This window comes from Salarias fasciatus, chromosome 18, assembly GCF_902148845.1.
Source record: "Salarias fasciatus chromosome 18, fSalaFa1.1, whole genome shotgun sequence".
Classification (NCBI taxonomy): domain Eukaryota; kingdom Metazoa; phylum Chordata; class Actinopteri; order Blenniiformes; family Blenniidae; genus Salarias; species Salarias fasciatus.
The window spans coordinates 18147062-18163457 of record NC_043762.1 but is presented as its reverse complement, the minus strand read 5'-3'; the positions used below and the strand labels follow the sequence as shown (position 1 = coordinate 18163457).

The 16396-nt window shown below is 46.3% G+C and overlaps 1 protein-coding gene across 1 annotated transcript in view; it reads left to right on the top strand.

The window, feature by feature from the left end:
- zswim5 (zinc finger, SWIM-type containing 5) overlaps positions 1-14617 on the top strand; it is a 55810-nt gene extending 41193 nt beyond the window's left edge. The window contains exons 2-16 of the mRNA XM_030115863.1: positions 474-661; positions 820-988; positions 2278-2426; positions 3031-3181; positions 4379-4555; positions 4649-4825; positions 5495-5641; positions 5796-5933; positions 7889-8040; positions 8837-8939; positions 9290-9425; positions 9644-9801; positions 9877-10040; positions 10618-10699; positions 10964-14617. Of these exons, the coding sequence (XP_029971723.1) occupies positions 474-661; positions 820-988; positions 2278-2426; positions 3031-3181; positions 4379-4555; positions 4649-4825; positions 5495-5641; positions 5796-5933; positions 7889-8040; positions 8837-8939; positions 9290-9425; positions 9644-9801; positions 9877-10040; positions 10618-10699; positions 10964-11826 (2954 nt within the window). The 3' untranslated portion in view covers positions 11827-14617. The remainder of the gene's footprint in view (positions 1-473; positions 662-819; positions 989-2277; positions 2427-3030; positions 3182-4378; positions 4556-4648; positions 4826-5494; positions 5642-5795; positions 5934-7888; positions 8041-8836; positions 8940-9289; positions 9426-9643; positions 9802-9876; positions 10041-10617; positions 10700-10963) is intronic.
- Positions 14618-16396: the final 1779 nt, after the last annotated feature.

The window sequence follows — 16396 nt, the reverse complement described above, 5'->3', positions numbered from 1 at the left end:
ATGAAGATTAACTATGCAGAGCAGAGTTAAAGTTTATTTATATAGCCAGCTATCCTTACCTGGGGGCTGTTATGTGTGTGTGGGCAGGAAATGATCCCACCCCAGTTACCCTTTTTTCACTACACACACACACACACACACACAAATTCATAGAGACATGACAGAAGAGTCAAAGAGAGCATCAGATGGCACAGGGTCGTGTCGGAGAAGTCTCATTAAGATGTGTGTGTTTTGTGCCGAAGGTTCTCTCTGTATGTTTGGAGAAGCTCAGATTACCACAGATGCTCCTGTTCTTTTCTCTTCCTCCTGTGCTTCCTCATTCCTAAGCATCCGACTGGAAAGGAGCTAAATGTCGAAGTTTAAACAATGAGGGGGCGAGGGGGGCTGGACAGAAGTGAAACAATTCAGAACTAGTCCTCTTCACAAAGATCTAACAGACTTTCAATATCTCTTTCCTCCTTGTGTCTTTCCAGGATTTCACCTCAGTGGCACAGTAACCGAACCTGCCACGTCGTCAGAGCCAGAGGTCACACACAAGGTGGCTATCAGCTTCGACCGCTGCAAGATCACCTCTGTCACCTGTGGCTGTGGGAACCGAGACATCTTCTACTGCGCGCACGTGGTGGCGCTCTCACTTTATCGCATTCGCAAGCCTGAACAGGTAACAGACCGCACAGCTTGTTGGACATCGAATTAAATAAGTGATACATTTGTTTTTTCTTCTTGTGTAATTTCGTCACCTCTAGACCAAATTTCAAATTCTAAAATGTAAATAGTTGAGATATCATACATTAGGTTGTTTGTGCTTGTCTGTTGCAGGTGAAGCTACGGTTGCCTATCTCAGAGACATTGTTCCAAATGAACAGAGATCAGCTGCAGAAGCTGGTCCAGTATTTAATCACAGCCCATCACACCGAGGTGCTTCCCACCGCCCAGAAACTGGCCGACGAAATCCTCTCCTCGAACTCCGAGATCAATCAGGTCCATGGTGAGACCGCAGCCTGTTTACTTTATATCCTGATCGATTTGTTTCAGACGTTTTCAGACCAACTTTGCGGCATTTCTTATCTTGCAAATCTGTTTACAGCTGATGTTTAATGCCACGAATTCTTGACAGTCAAATGAAAAGTGGAGCACTTTTCTTTCTTCTTGAAAAGTTCTTGGTCTGTGGAGGTGCCGTCCGTCCCCCTGCAGCGATATCTTCACAGCAACAGGCCAGACTTAAAAGCCTCCAGACTTAAAACAGGATGCATGCTAGCCTACAGGCTCGTCATACGTCAGAGCTCCTGATTACTCCACCAAAGCAGCAGGCCAGGCTTCAAATGGCCCGTTTGATTTCCTAGCTCTGACTCTCCAGTCACACTCTCCTCCCACTGGCGGGGGTTGGTTGAAGAAAGCAGAGAGTGAGGAGTTGAATGATGAAATGGATGTAGGAGAAGGCACGGCGAGAGATGTGCGGAGAGGAAAGGGACACTGAGAGGAAGAGGCATGTGAGAAATGGCACTCAGGGAAACGGGGTAGAGGAGGCAGGAGGGAGCTGCGAGATGAAAGGGCCGGAGAAAGTACTGCGATGTAAAAGAAGAGGGGAACCACAACGGCCCCGCATCAGGGAAACGACAAACTAGAAACATCCTTTCACCAGACAAAGCTCTTTATGTTTTTCTCTGTTTCATCCTCCTCGGCTAAGTGTTGACATTCTCCAGTTCTCCTGTCCAGGAAGCCCCGCACTGCGCTTCCTGTCTGTGTTTGACAAGGGGGATCATGGGGGTTGAAGTTCAGTCGATCCAGGAGCGCGGTGGTCTTTGATGGAGGAATGTTTTGCAGCGCGCTGCAGTGCCGTCCCTGACCGTTACAAATATATTTGCGGGCTTTCCTCCGCTCGCTTCCTGCTAGATCAAAGCAGCTTCCCCTTTTGGAGCGTATCTACATTTCCCCATGGTATTCAGCAGATGCGCAGACTCGGAGAGAGCCAATTTGAAAACATAAAATTGTTTGCATATTCGCTTCAAATGTGATGAACCCAAGTCGAGCATTTCTTTGGTGTCCTGTAGGTGCCCTTCATGTTAAATGTTGAACAAGGAGACTTAAAAAGAACAGTCAGAATTGCCCCGAGGACGTGTTTTCTCATGTAATTTGGAGTGTAAATACACACGCTTTATTCTATATGTACCGGCTTTGATGCAAATGAAACGTTATAAGAAGGCATTCTCTGGATGTTTGCCCCCGCGTGCCTGTCATTTATTATGCGCGTGTGTGTGTGTGTGTGTGTGCTCTCAGGTGCTCCAGACCCAACTGCAGGCGCCAGCATCGACGACGACAACTGCTGGCATCTGGATGAGGATCAAGTCAGGGAGCAAGTCAAACAGTTTCTGTCCCAGGGAGGGTACTACGGCTCTGGGAAGCAGCTCAACTCCATGTTTGCTAAGGTCGACTCCACCACTTGTTGCCCCTGCTTTTCTTCGACATTCGTTACGTCATTTGCTTTCTTGGAAATTCGTGACAGTCTCTGAGAAAGTGAGATTACCAGGAAAATGACCTGATGATGACGGCGACACCTTGGATGTTGATTATGTCCAATTTTCTCAAAAATTCCCGCGTCGTATGCAGAATTCTGTCTGAGCATACATTTAACTTGAATTTTACTCAAGGCAATAACAGGTCTGAAATTATGTTTAAATATAGGTTGGGAAATCTTTAAAGTCAGCGTCGAGAGTGTCTATGCTCTTCCTTAGTGCTCTTTGTCTGAGTGGAACAAACCCACTTAACATGGTCTGATAAGAAGAAGCTCTCACTAGCGTCTTTTTTTTTTTAATGCACTTAGCTTCAAGTGGCTTTTGTGCAAAATTAAATATCATGTTTGAACCGTATGTCCACTACAAAAAGTCTCCTCTCTGTCTTTTACATTATATTCCGATATCATACATTGAGATTAGAGTTTTGTTTGTTTTTTTTTTTCTTGTGTAATCTGCCGTTTATGAAAGCAAGTCAAACTGTCTGGGATTACTGACTTAAAATAGTACTTTGTTTCAGGTGCGGGAGATGCTTCGGATGCGAGACTCCAACGGCGCGCGAATGCTAACGCTCATTACTGAACAATTTATGGCTGATCCCCGGTTGTCGCTATGGAGACAGCAAGGCACGGGCATGACGGACAAGTGCCGGCAGCTCTGGGATGAGCTGGGTAAGGACCGTCAGAGAGACAGAGGAGTTCAGGACTGTTCCGGATTGTCAAGATCGGGCAGAATGACACAGAAGACAGTCTGACGAATATTTGGTCACCTTGTCCTACAAACGCTCCAGTCAGAATATTTTTCTTGGAGGATGTGGGTTTAGGGTGAAGGTGTTAATGGACATGGCGAGCAGAGCCAGCTGACCTGTCTACCTTCTAGGCTTCCAGGGCAAATGTGAATCATTTAGTTATAATATCATTATAATTATGCTGAACTGGCATGACGCACGGATGATTTATTCAAACAGTGATGCGTCACTCTGTGCTGCTTCAACAATCCGCTCAGTGGGTCATCATCGGCGTTAAATGGTATAAACTATCAGGTTATCCAGTCAGCGGCCGCTGATCCTCCTGCCTGGGCTTCTTCTCTCTCATTCCCTACTCAGAGTGAATGATAAAGGCTGCAGATCAATACAGCTGCTCAGCTTCTCTGCAATCAATCCCAGCATTTAGGAGGTCAATAAGAACACTTCCCGGGTGAGCAAGGGAGATCATGACACACACCCAGACAGAAATAACAGCCAGACGTCGAGAGGCTGTTGCTTGATATTTCTCTCTTGGAGACACAGACAGTCTGACAGTGGAGATCATTGGAGGTTTGCAGAACAGTTAGTGTGAAATTACTTTAGTAATGCTTCACAGTCAAGAGCGTCCAGATAGATGATGTCTGATGGGACGAGCCATCCAGGTTTATCTGTTCACGTCTGTCTTTGGCTAATTCAAAATACTTCAGACGCAACATTTCATCTGTTTAATGATGAACTGTCACAGGAATGGTGGAGCGGCTGAAAAAAATAAACTTGTAATCATGTGTAATCTCGCGAAACCTTCATTTGTCCTGACTTCTTTGTTGGTGGCGCTTCCTGTTTAAGCCTTGATGTGAGAAGTCGGGGACTGAAGGTCGAATCCCAATTGGAGGAAAAAAAGGGCATCTGCTGGAAAAACTAGTCGAGTCTGCAGTGCAAGTTACAATGACTCGCTGTTTCGCACTCTGTCAAAGGGTTCAGCTGAATATTCATGTTCTCATTTAGTTCTCAGGAAATGTCAGTTAGGGCGTTTGGTCCACTCTCAAAAGTGCAGTGTGAAGGCAAACCGAACCAAACGAAAGGCGCGAAAATCCCCGACGCCTGACCTCCGCCCTCTCTGCAGGAGCCCTCTGGGTGTGTGTGGTGTTGAACCCTCACTGCAAGAGTGAGGAGAAGAGCGGCTGGCTGAAGCAGCTGAAGAAGTGGGGAGACATGGACGTCTGCCCGCTGGAGGACGGCAACTACGGCAGCGAGCTTCCAAATATCACCAACGCTCTGCCGCAGAGCAACCTCGCACAGGGTCAGCACCACAACACACACGAACATGAAAACCGCGTAATAGTAGAAACAATGTGAATGTACAGGGATAATCATTTACTCTGTCTGTGGTTAGACTCTCTGTCGAGGCCGAGGAGGACGGTGTTCAGCCGGGCCGTGGAAGCCTGTGACCTCCACTGGCAGGACAGCCACCTCCAGAGGATCATCAGCAGCGACTTCTACATGTCTCCGTCCTACCAGCGAGAGGGGGAGAGCCTGCTGTTCAACCCACAGGGCCTGCCGCTCTGGCTAGGTACTAATCCATCACTTATTCCCAGGATAAATATTTGTATATATCTTCGGCACCATTTGCATTAGGATTTTTCAGTTTAGTGGCATTAAGTCTACAAACACCGGGATTTGTTTTTTTTTTTTTTTTTTTTCCCCCAGCACATTCGTGTTGGTTACAAACTTAATCTGAGAGAAAAAGCAATGCAGGAGAAGAAGAATAACAGTGTTGTGCCACAATTTAACACACACGCATACATGTTTCTAATTCCGCAGGAAGTCGAACACACACACACACACACACACACACACACACACACACACACACACACACACACACACACACACACACACACACACACACACAGTAAATCTGCTGATATTGAGGCCAGTATCTACAGTAAGCAGCTTCCAGCTAAGATCTGTCAGATTCTGCAACTTAAGCCAGCTATCAGACACACTCTGGCTTTCTGCTTAGATTGCAGTGTGTGTCTGTGTGTGCCTGCGTGTGTGTGTGTGTGTGTGTGTGTACATCTATATATTACATATGTCCCCATTTGTGTGTTTTTGTCTCACAGTGAAAGTGCACCAGTGTGAATGTAAAATGTAGACTTGTGGTCAACTCCAGAATATGTTTCACGTTACAAGTATGTCCTGATTCCATGCTGTCTCTCTCTCTCTGTCCGTCACTCAGACCATGTACCAACGGCGTGCGCTCGCGTCGACGCCTTGCGTTCCCATGGTTACTCGAGAGAAGCCCTCCGGTTGGCTGTTGCCATCATCAACACGCTCCGGCTCCAACAGCAGCGACAGATGGACATCTATAAACACCAAAAGAAAGGTAACACACTCGCACACCTACACACACGTTGTGTTTCTGAGCCTTCTGGGTAATTTGCCCCGACTTAGTTTCATTTCCAGCAAACATGCTGTAAACTTTGCCTGATTTTGATACTCACTTTAACCGAGCCATGCTGCCTCCTCTGCCTCTTCAGAGCTTCTCCAGAGGGGCGTTACCTCCACGACTAATCTGGAAGGCTGGGTCGGTCACCCCCTGGACCCCATCGGCTGTTTGTTCATCACGCTCACAGAAACGTGTCGTGTGGACGACGACACCACCATGGACACCGGAGGTACGACAGCTTTCGGACCGGGCGGGGGAACTTCATTGGTTAACACCAAAAGAAACCTGATAGCCAACATTTATCGTTACATAACATTATTTTGCTTTTTTTAGACAGAATGTATTCATAATATGCATTTACAGGCCAGACAGATCTTCTTTTTTTTTCTTTAGTGGTGTTGCTCTGTCAACATACAGTACAGTGCCACGTATTTCCGAGCTGTAGGAAGATGCTGAAAATAAAGAAATAGTTTTCAAGGTGAAAAAGGTTTGCATCAAATATTGCATCTAGAGACTGCAAAATAACAATTTCCAGGCTGTATTAAGCTTATCAGAATTAAAATCTGAATAAAAAAAGGCACCTTGAGCTGATGAAACTGTCTAGATTGTGCTTCATAATGAAAGTTTAGCTGTATTTTAAATGTGGCTGTTAACTCTCAAGTTTATCACCGACAGCGTTTCCGATGCTTTAGCGAAATCCGTACCCAACCATGAGTCCACTCACAGCCTTCTCACACAACAATACATTATTCAGAGAGCTTATTTGCTCTACATAAGGTATAATTCCTGGCACACTTCACCAGCTGAGGCAGAGTAATCTTGATCAGGCCCACCAGCAGTGACTCATCACACAGCAGACTCCATGTTCTGGTACGAAGGACCGGGCGCTATTGTGCTACAGACGGCCATAAACTAGCAGCGCATGAATGGATCTGGCTGGAACACCATGCCCATTTAGACCACACTCCTGTTGTGTGAGTGTGTGTGTGTGTGAGACTGTGTGTGTTGTATGCATTGAATCTATCAGCATTTGCATTTCTCACCCTACCCAGGGTTTTTTTTTTTTTTTTTTTTTTTTGCGCACCAATGGTCACTGCGGCAGAGCAGAATAGGGGCCGGGTTTTCTCATTGTTACAGGCTACAGGGAACTATTGTCACTTCAAACAATGCTGACCACTCGCTCACTCGTCAGTGCGTGTGTGTGTGAATGTGTGTGTGCATCGTGAAGTTAGAACGACAGAAAGAGTGATGGCCCTGTGTTGTTTTGGAAATTGGAGCAGAGCGGTATGATAATTCGCAGTGCTTCTGAACGCAGCCCGGCCACCGTGCTTTCACTCCCAGTGGAAGACAGCTGGGAACATCTGTTGCAAAGTGGGTGGACCTCAGCTCTGTGCCGCCCAATCGGAAAACTCTCCCGTCCCCTGTCTTTTCAAACCGGCCAATCCGCCTGGAGCCCATGGGCTAAAGTTTAGCTCTGTGGTTACGTCTGCAAGTGCAATTTCCACTTTCCTCCTAGATTTCCACACATATATACAAACATCCACTCAGTGACTGCACACACATCCCCGGAATAAAGGGGATTTAGGGGGGATCTGTTGCTCAGAGGGATTTAAGCAGAATGATGGGGCGGGGGAGCAAGAGAGGGAACAAATGGACACCAATCAACAGCTGAGGCTCTCGTGGCATCTGTTCTCAGTTATAGCTGTCAAGCGTTTGTGCTGAAGAAGCGGCCATCTTAGATTTAAGAACGCAGCTGACAGTATGTCCCACAGTGATGTGACACAATTTTCCACATGTGGAAAAAGACATTTCAGTTTTTAGTGTTTCTATAAAGTATCCATGTTTAATGTTTGCACACAGCTCACTGATTTTGTCCACTCCGATAAACTGTGAGACACGAAGGGGCACAAAGCATCCACAGCAGTCTCCCTGTCGAGTTCTTGTGTGAGTGGGCAGATACAAAGGTAGCTGTGACCATCCAGGATTCACTTTGTACTATTCAGTAGCTGCAGTGCTCCTGAATCACTGACTCGTCTCCTCCTCTCATCCAAGCAGTCGGATTGAGATTATCTCCGAGTTCACTGCACTCGGTGCAGGAGGATTAGAACGTAGTTTGGTTGCATCTAGAGGAAGTTAGTCCTCTGCACAGATCACAAAACAATTTCTTTCTCTCTTTCTTCTCAGAAGGCGACCCCAGGCCTCCGGTTTACGCCCATGTGCCGGTTTGGGGCAGTCCAGACAGCGGGGAGTCCTACCTCACTCTGGCCTTAGAGGTGGCTCTGATGGGCATGGGCCAGCAGAGAATCATGCCTGAGGGACTGTACGCCCAAGATAAGGTAACCGCAAATGCCCTTCACATCCAAATCTAATGACAGGGCTGTATGACAAAAACACAAACGATCGTCTCATATGTTGACTATATATGTTACAGTGTGCTTAATAAAAGGTGTTGTAACTTCACCAGATGCCGAAGATGCTGCAGTGATAGAAAATCACTGTAATTCCACATCTGTGAAGTAAATGCCACGCAAAAAAAAGGGAGAAAAGGTCGTGGCATTTTTGTTTCCTGAAAAACAGGCAGAAAGTCACAGTACTTAAGTTCACTGTGAATTAGAATGAATCCAAGGAACATTTCTTTGTGTAAATGGTAATCTGCTTTAGAGGGCTTAACACGGCTGCCACGGACCTTTCTTAATGTCAGTGGAATTAGCAGCAACATCAGTGTTTTAGACAAGGACTGCCTTTTAAAGCAGTCACGTGTGTGAAGGGACGTCGTACTACCGCGATGATTTTGACTGGAATGAAACCAGTTTCTGTCATGAGGGCCGTAGTTAAAGGTATACACTGATATGTAAGTGAGTAAGGTATTAAAGTTACCCTGCTGTTCTTTAATACCTCAAACCTAAAAACCCTTATTCAAATGGTAATTAAACTTCAAAGACATGAGATCTTTAATCCAGAATCATTAATTAAGATGAATGGATGTGTATCTTTGAAGAATGATATCTTGTTTCTTGTAATTATCATTTTATGTCTCATTAAGGTATTTCTTCTCCTGTTTTTTGTTGTGTTTGAAAGAAATTCGACCAAATAGTAACGCTCAGTGCCGTTTGTACTTTGGAAACGGTTTAGGTTTGCCGTAATGAGGAGCAGATCGTCGCAAAGCTGCAAGAGTTGGAGTTGGATGATCTGCTGGTTCAGACTCTGCGGAAACAGGCCGTCCAGCTGCTGGAAGGTACGACTTCCTCATCCTCTTCACAGCGTCAGCTTGTGTTTGGACCTCACACTTTCCTTTATTTTCCTGTAACAGTTAAAGAATCTTTAATATTTAAGCTTAATAAAGTGTTTTTTTTCTCAGTGCTGCTGCTTTTTCTTGAAACAGTTCACATTTGTAATTATGGATCTGATTTATATGCATCACACGTTTCCACAGAAGACCTTCGCATATAGTCTTAATTTAACAGTCAGTGTGTCCCTTCAAGGTTGCAGCAACACCAACATATTTCACACAAGACGGTTCTTCTGGCACCACAGTGGGAGGAAAAATAAACCAAAGATTTCTTTGTGTTTGTCTCTGGGCTCCAGCTGGCCCGTTCAGCGGTCTGGGCGAGGTCATCCACAGGGAGAGCGTCCCCATGCACACCTTCGCCAAGTACCTCTTCTCTGCCCTGCTGCCGCATGACGCAGATCTGGCTTACAAGGTGGCCCTCCGCGCCATGAGGTCAGATTCCCTGCAGAGTCCAGCAACTGTGGAGAAACTCAGTGGAAAATACATCTTAATGGAGCCGAATGAACCATATTCAGCCTTTTAGAGTTTATCTGAAACCACTTTCTTTTTGCAGATGTATATTTTTGGATAAATAATGTAAAGATACATTGTCTAATACAGATGATGTGTGTGTGTGTGTGTGTGTGTGTGTGTGTGTGTGTGTTGTTCAGGCTGCCGGTGCTGGAGTCGTCGGCCGGCTCCGGGGACGTCGGCCACCCCCATCACGGCATCTCCATCGTCCCGAGCCGATACCCGCGCTGGTTCACGCTGGGACACCTGGAGTCGCAGCAGTGCGAGCTGGCGTCCACCATGCTCACCGCCGCTAAAGGTGCCCCGCCGCTCAAAAGGAAGCGCCTCAGCGGAGGAGCGTCCGAGTCTTAGCTGGCTTTTCATTTTCTCGCAGGTGACATGCTGAGATTGCGGACGGTGCTGGAGGCCATCCAGAAAAACATCCACTCATCTTCCCTAATCTTCAAACTGGCTCAGGACGCCTTCAAAATAGCCACGCCGGCAGACAACCCGCCCGATATAACCCTGCTCAACGTGGCACTGGAGCTGGGGCTGCAGGTACTGACCGTGTGTGTGCGTTTGTGTGTGTGTGTGTGTGCGTAGGCCAAAAATGAGTTTGAGCCAGTAATTTTCACAAACCATTCCACCGCAGAAAAACAAAAAACAAACGAGCACCGGTCACCAGTCAAAACACGCATCAGATTCCCTCAACTGGTAGTTTTTGCGGGCCTCACTACAAATTAGCAGGGAAAACATCACACGGAGTCCAAATGTTGTTGATGTGAAGAAACCACATGAGCGAGGCTCAGACGCTCCACAATAAACACTGTAAAAAAAAAAAAAAAAAAAAAAAAAAGATTTTACTCCCAGCTCTTACATTCTGAGCAGCAGGGGCCACAGTCAGTCTTCTGTGCATTAATGAACGTATTCCGGATACATCTGTCATCAGAGGAGACATGCGGTGCCGCGCTAACTGCTAAATTATGTAAAACACACATAACACGACTACATTACGGCTTCCAACTGGCAATAAAACATCCAAACAGCGTATCGAAGCCTGAGGTGTGACCGCCCCTCCCCTTTCCCGCGGCGAGCCGCCCAGAGGTCGGAGCGTCACGCCTGTGGTGTTTTGCAGGTGATGAGGATGACGCTGTCCACGCTCAACTGGAGGAGGAGGGAGATGGTCCGCTGGCTGGTGACCTGCGCCACCGAAGTCGGTATGTGACGCCGCTCCGCACCGAGACCCAGGACTGTAATTACAGCCTCCGCGCCGTTATGGGATCCTCTTTGGTCTCCTGCCATGGATCTTAAATCAGCTTTAAGGCCGACTTTGACTCTAAATCAAAGCACCAAGAAGCTTCGCGCTGCTCCACGATAAATATCACTTTCCCAAAAGCCGTTAATTCATTTTACGCTCGCGTCAGCGCGGCGGCGGCGTGGTTAGCGGGAAGCGTTCTGATGTGCTCCGCTCCTCTCCTCAGGTCTGCGGGCCCTGGTGAGCATCTTGCAGAGCTGGTACACGCTCTTCACGCCCACCGAGGCCACCAGCATCGTGGCGGCCACCGTCATGTCCCACAACACCATCCTGCGCCTCAGCCTGGACTACCCGCAGCGGGAGGAGCTGGCCAGCTGCGCCCGGACCCTGGCCCTGCAGTGCGCCATGAAGGACCCCCAGAACTGCGCCCTGTCGGCGCTGACGCTCTGCGAGAAGGACCACATCGCCTTCGAGACGGCGTACCAGATCGTGATCGACGCGGCGTCGACGGGCATGACCTACTCGCAGCTGTTCACCATCGCCAGGTACATGGAGCACCGGGGTTACCCTCTGCGGTCGTTCAAGCTGGCGTCGCTCGCCATGACGCACCTCAACCTGGCGTACAACCAGGACACGCACCCGGCCATTAACGACGTGCTCTGGGCGTGCGCGCTCAGCCACTCCCTGGGCAAGAACGAGCTGGCGGCCATCATCCCCCTGGTGGTGAAGAGCGTGCACTGCGCCACGGTGCTGTCCGACATCCTGAGGCGGTGCACCATGACGGCGCCGGGGCTCGCCGGCATCCCCGGGCGGAGGAACTCCGGGAAGCTCATGTCGACGGACAAAGCGCCGCTGCGGCAGCTCCTGGACGCCACGATCTCGGCGTACATCAACACCACGCACTCTCGACTGACGCACATCAGTCCGCGGCACTACGGAGAGTTCATAGAGTTCCTGAGCAAGGCGCGGGTGACTTTCCTGCTGGCACAGGACGGCCACATCCAGTTCGACCAGTTCATAGACAACCTGAAACAGATTTACAAGGGCAAGAAGAAACTGATGATGCTGGTCAGGGAGCGCTTCGGCTGACCCGACCCCTCCTGACAGAGACCCTCTTCACGGGGCGTAGTTCAACATATTTGTTACTTATTTAAAGTTTTTCTTGTTTTTGCATTCTATGTATTTTCTTTTTTTTTTTTTTTTTTTAAGTTGAGCCATTTGTTGACTGAGTCTTAAGTTTTGTCCAGTTTTTTTTGCCGTTTTGTTTCTTGAATGTGAACCAGGAAGTGTTCGCAGCATATTGCTCTACTTCACTGAGACTGCAACAAGGGGGAACGACGAAACAAAGCAAAGCAAGTCCCCGTCCAGCTAATACTAAATCTAATATGACAAAGTCAAGAGAATGTGATGGCAAAAGCAAAAGAGACTTTTGTTTTCCAGCGGCACATGACCAGATGAAAACCAAATGATTTTGTTGGATGGGGGTTTGTACTTTGAGCCAGGAGAAGCTTTCAGCCGGGTTTAAGAAGAGGAAGGAGAGGTTTTCCAAGTGGAATCAACATGTCATTCCAAAAGCAAAAACCTAATGAGGTCAAAAACACGCGCAGTGTTACTGTCTTACCTCGACTGTATTATTTGTCAGCTTTAACTTCTCTAATCGGAAAAGGCCTCTTGTTTCATTCAGGGCATCTGAAAGGGGGCGGACTCTCTAAAGAGGAAGACCCAGAGTCTTTCAGAGTGCATGTTTTCAAATCCAGACCCAGCCTCTCTGCTTGTCGGCTTATTCCCAGTGGCAGAATGAAGCTGTGATGAACGGTGGGGGTCTCGGTGTTCTCGGGGTGTGCGACACGCCGCCGTTCAGAAACTTGCAAATGCAACTTAATGTCAAAAAATCGATGTTGAAAAGGAAGGGTGAAGCGATGTTTCCGCCGTGTCGCCCACCCCGACAGCGTTCCCATCTTCAGAGGAACCACTGCACTGCTCCTCAGCCGATCTGTGGCCAAAACCTTTGACTGACTCCAGCGTCCGTCTCTCGCTTGCTCGATCACAAGCAATACGAACCAAGCTTTTCTGTTTTTTTTTTTTTTTTGTTTTTTTTTGTGCGTACTGTCAGTTTGTGGCATTAAGTTCACCTTCACGCTTCCTGTTGGGAAGCCCTGAAATCTGTTGGGACCTTCTTCATTCCAGTGGCTTGTTCTTACAGCGCTGCCTGGTACGAAATGCCCTTTTCCATCATGAGAAATCCTCCCGCCGTGGATGGCGTTGGCTCACAGTTACACGAGGAGAAATGTTTGCTGCATAGAAAGCAAAAAAAAAAAAAAAAAAAAAAAAGAATAAATGGTGAAATATTTCACAGGCCCTGTTGTTTGTATATATGTTAAGCCCGGGTGAAGCGACCCCTAAAGCTGAACTGTTATTTTTATAATAAATTGAACACATTATAGTTAAAAAAAGTGACACTTAGAGTGACTTTGTTGATATTCTTAACTCACCGTGGCTTATTTAGTCGAAAAAAAAATCCACATTTCCTTCTTGAGGCAAAGTTCAGTAATGCTAACTTTAAAAAGAAGCATTTATCCAAGGTGTGTCAAAAAAAAAAAAATTCAGAGTCTGACTGTTCGGCGTTCGCCGATTCCCTCGTTCCCTCTCGTGATGGAAAAGGGTGTGAAGCTGCCGCGATCTCTCTGGACTGTAAAGACCAGCGGCCTGGTCAGTGCGAACACAACACACACGTGTGTGTGTGTGTCCCGTTCCGTGACGTGGGCGTACATGCGTGTCGGAGAGCACGCGCCTCGGTGCAGGAAGCGGTTCCTCCTCCCGGCTCGGATCTCTCCCCGGACTCAAGACGTCGGCGTACAACGAGCACTTCACACAAATACCTCTTCAGTACGTTCCTGCCTGCTTCAGCATTTATTTATTGATTGTTTAATGACTTTGTATGACTGAGTAGGAATCGCAGCAGACGGAAAAAAGGGAGTAATCGAGGATTTTTTTTTTTTTCTTTTTGTTTTCTTTGGAGGATCATTTTCTTGTCTGCTTTTACATTCCATGAGAGCTACCTTCACCCACTACCTGGGTAGTCAGTCACAACTCTGGGCCTTGTTTTTGATCCGAAAAAAAAAAAAAAAGAAATGCAGATAGTAGGATGGAGGGGGGTAAAAAAAAAAAAAAGGAAAACTGAGCAAAAGAAAGGAAACGAGAGGCTACACTCAGTTCTCAGGGACATCACTTAAAGAAACGAAACAAAAAGTAGTAGCATTAAGCATTTAAGATATTGTAAATATTAAAGTGTCAATTCAGAAAATTGTAAAGTTATAATTATTTATGATAAGTCTGTTCTGTGTTTGTTTTCTTTTCTGTTTTTCGGCGGGGTGTACTTGAATTGTTTTGGACGGGGGAATTTGACAGCGTTTTTTTTTTGTAAGAGCAAAGACTTCAAGGCATTTCTCAGGTGCTCCTGTGTACATTTCCTTCTGGTTTGGTTCCTTTTTTTGCTATAATAACTATTATTCTTTGTATTGTTTTTTTTAATGTTTGTTTCTTTTTTTTCTTTTTTTTACTTTTTAAAATTTGCAAAGAAAAAAAAAATCTGTTTTCCAAAAGGAAGCATGTTTGACGGAGTGGAGGGAAATGGGGGAAGGCATTGATTTGTGGAAAGATTCATGCTAAACCTGACTATGCAGAACCACTCCGATGGTCTTTTCGCCTCTTAGAGACGCCCCCCTCTTCGGAAACGTAGACGTGCTGAGGATGAGACGGAGTGGGCCAGATGTGTGTGTGTGTGTGACGGGGGGGGGGACAAAGACGAAACCCAGCATGCTTTGTGTTTGGACAATTTGCGCAGTTGCCAGCCTGCATCCGCTGCAACGTTTAGAGGAGTTTAAAAAAGAAGAAGAAAAAGATGGAAATTGCCTTTATTCTGACCGATCAATGTACAAAGGTTTTTTTTTTTTTTTCCTTCAATTGTTTGCCGGTTTTATTTAATCAGGACTCAAGCCTTCAGTGTCTTCTCAGAGGTGTCGTGTGGCGGCGAGGCCGAACGACACAAAACGTACGTCCGAGTCAGAAACCACGACGGCGTGAACAAAAGGAGACGGCCTGTGGATGTTTCTCTGTTCATTCCACATCAGAACTGTTTGTTTTTTTGTTTTGTTTTTTCCTTCCATTTCGATCATCTTCCCGGCTCTCGAAAACCGTCCCGGGTTCACCGTTCTGTCCCCGTCTCGGCCATTTTGGTTTCCTCGTTACTCAGTCTTTCGATTTGGATGCACGGCGCCATCAGTGCACTGCAGCAGGCTTTTATCTGCACCACTGCAAGCTTTTTCAGGGGAGGGGTTAAAAAACGAAAAAAAAAAAAAGAAAACCCAGGCTGATCGAATTCCTGGACTGACGAATGTTTCCTCTCCGCCATCTTGCCGTAGGAAGTCCGACCGGCTGCTCCCTCTGTGTTCACCGTATCAGGTTTTTCTTAGTTCTCCCTGTCTTTTCGGTTCGTAGGAAAGTACGATTTACTGGTAGAGATCTAGTTCACCTACTGTTTTCCAGTTATTTTCTTTGGGATTCTTTCTAACTTAAGGGAAAATTGAAAGTGTTTGTTGCCTCTTTGTGCTACTGATTATAAAAAAAAAGGTATTTCCAGTATTGTTTGCCACAGAAGTATCATAGCTTAACATCAACACTTTTTTTGTAATTTTTTTGTGCGACTTCTTGAGCTACTGTCTATAAAGCGAGAATTTATTACTATTTATGTAACGCTACTACCATTTTATATTGATTTGTGTTGGAATCTCAGTGCTTTTCTATGAATAAAGTGTGAAACACGTTACACGGTCTTCTTTTTTGATTTCGTTTTGTTTTTGTTTTAAAAATTGCACTCAACTATTTTTGGGGAAACACAGAAGGAAGATTCTCAGTTGAGAAACATTACCTCCCCACTTAAACTCGCCGTTTAGCAGAAAGTCTATTTTTGGAGTTTTGACCTCGTCTTCATTACATTTATTATTAATATCAATCAATTCCTGTCTTCTGTACAGCTTTATCAAACGGAGACAAACAACCACACACACTCTCACACTCACACCTACAGGAATTCCCCAGTTATCAAATGACCTTAAACACGTTTTGGCAAAAGGTTTCCTCTGTGTGTGTGTGTGTGTGTGTGTGTGTGTGTGTGTGTGTGTGTGTGTGTGTGTGTGTGTGTGTGTCAACATGACCCTGCTGTGCCTCCATCCATTCTTCACACGGTACACAGTCACACACAGTATGCTAATGTCTGTGCTCACACACACTTTCACACGCCGACTTGCTGCCTGCAGATGAGCTGCAGCTGTGACTCTGCAGCAGGCGGCTGCTGTCGCTGATGGACGACAGGCTCGCTGTTTGGCGGGAAAACATGTTTATTGTGGAATGTTTGAAAGCAAATATTGTATCGAAAACCAACACTGACCGTTATGCGAATGAAAAGTGAATGACAGAGTGATCAGTAAGACTCCTTCTACAATCGAAGTTTGAAATGAAATGAACGGATTGAGTAAATTGTTTAAGTCTTCCATTTTCACATTCAAAAAATCAAATTAAATTTGCGAATATGCAAATGAGCTTTTTACCTTTTCATCAGCGAGATAATCCTTATGTCTGCCTTCAAAGTAATCAATTTACT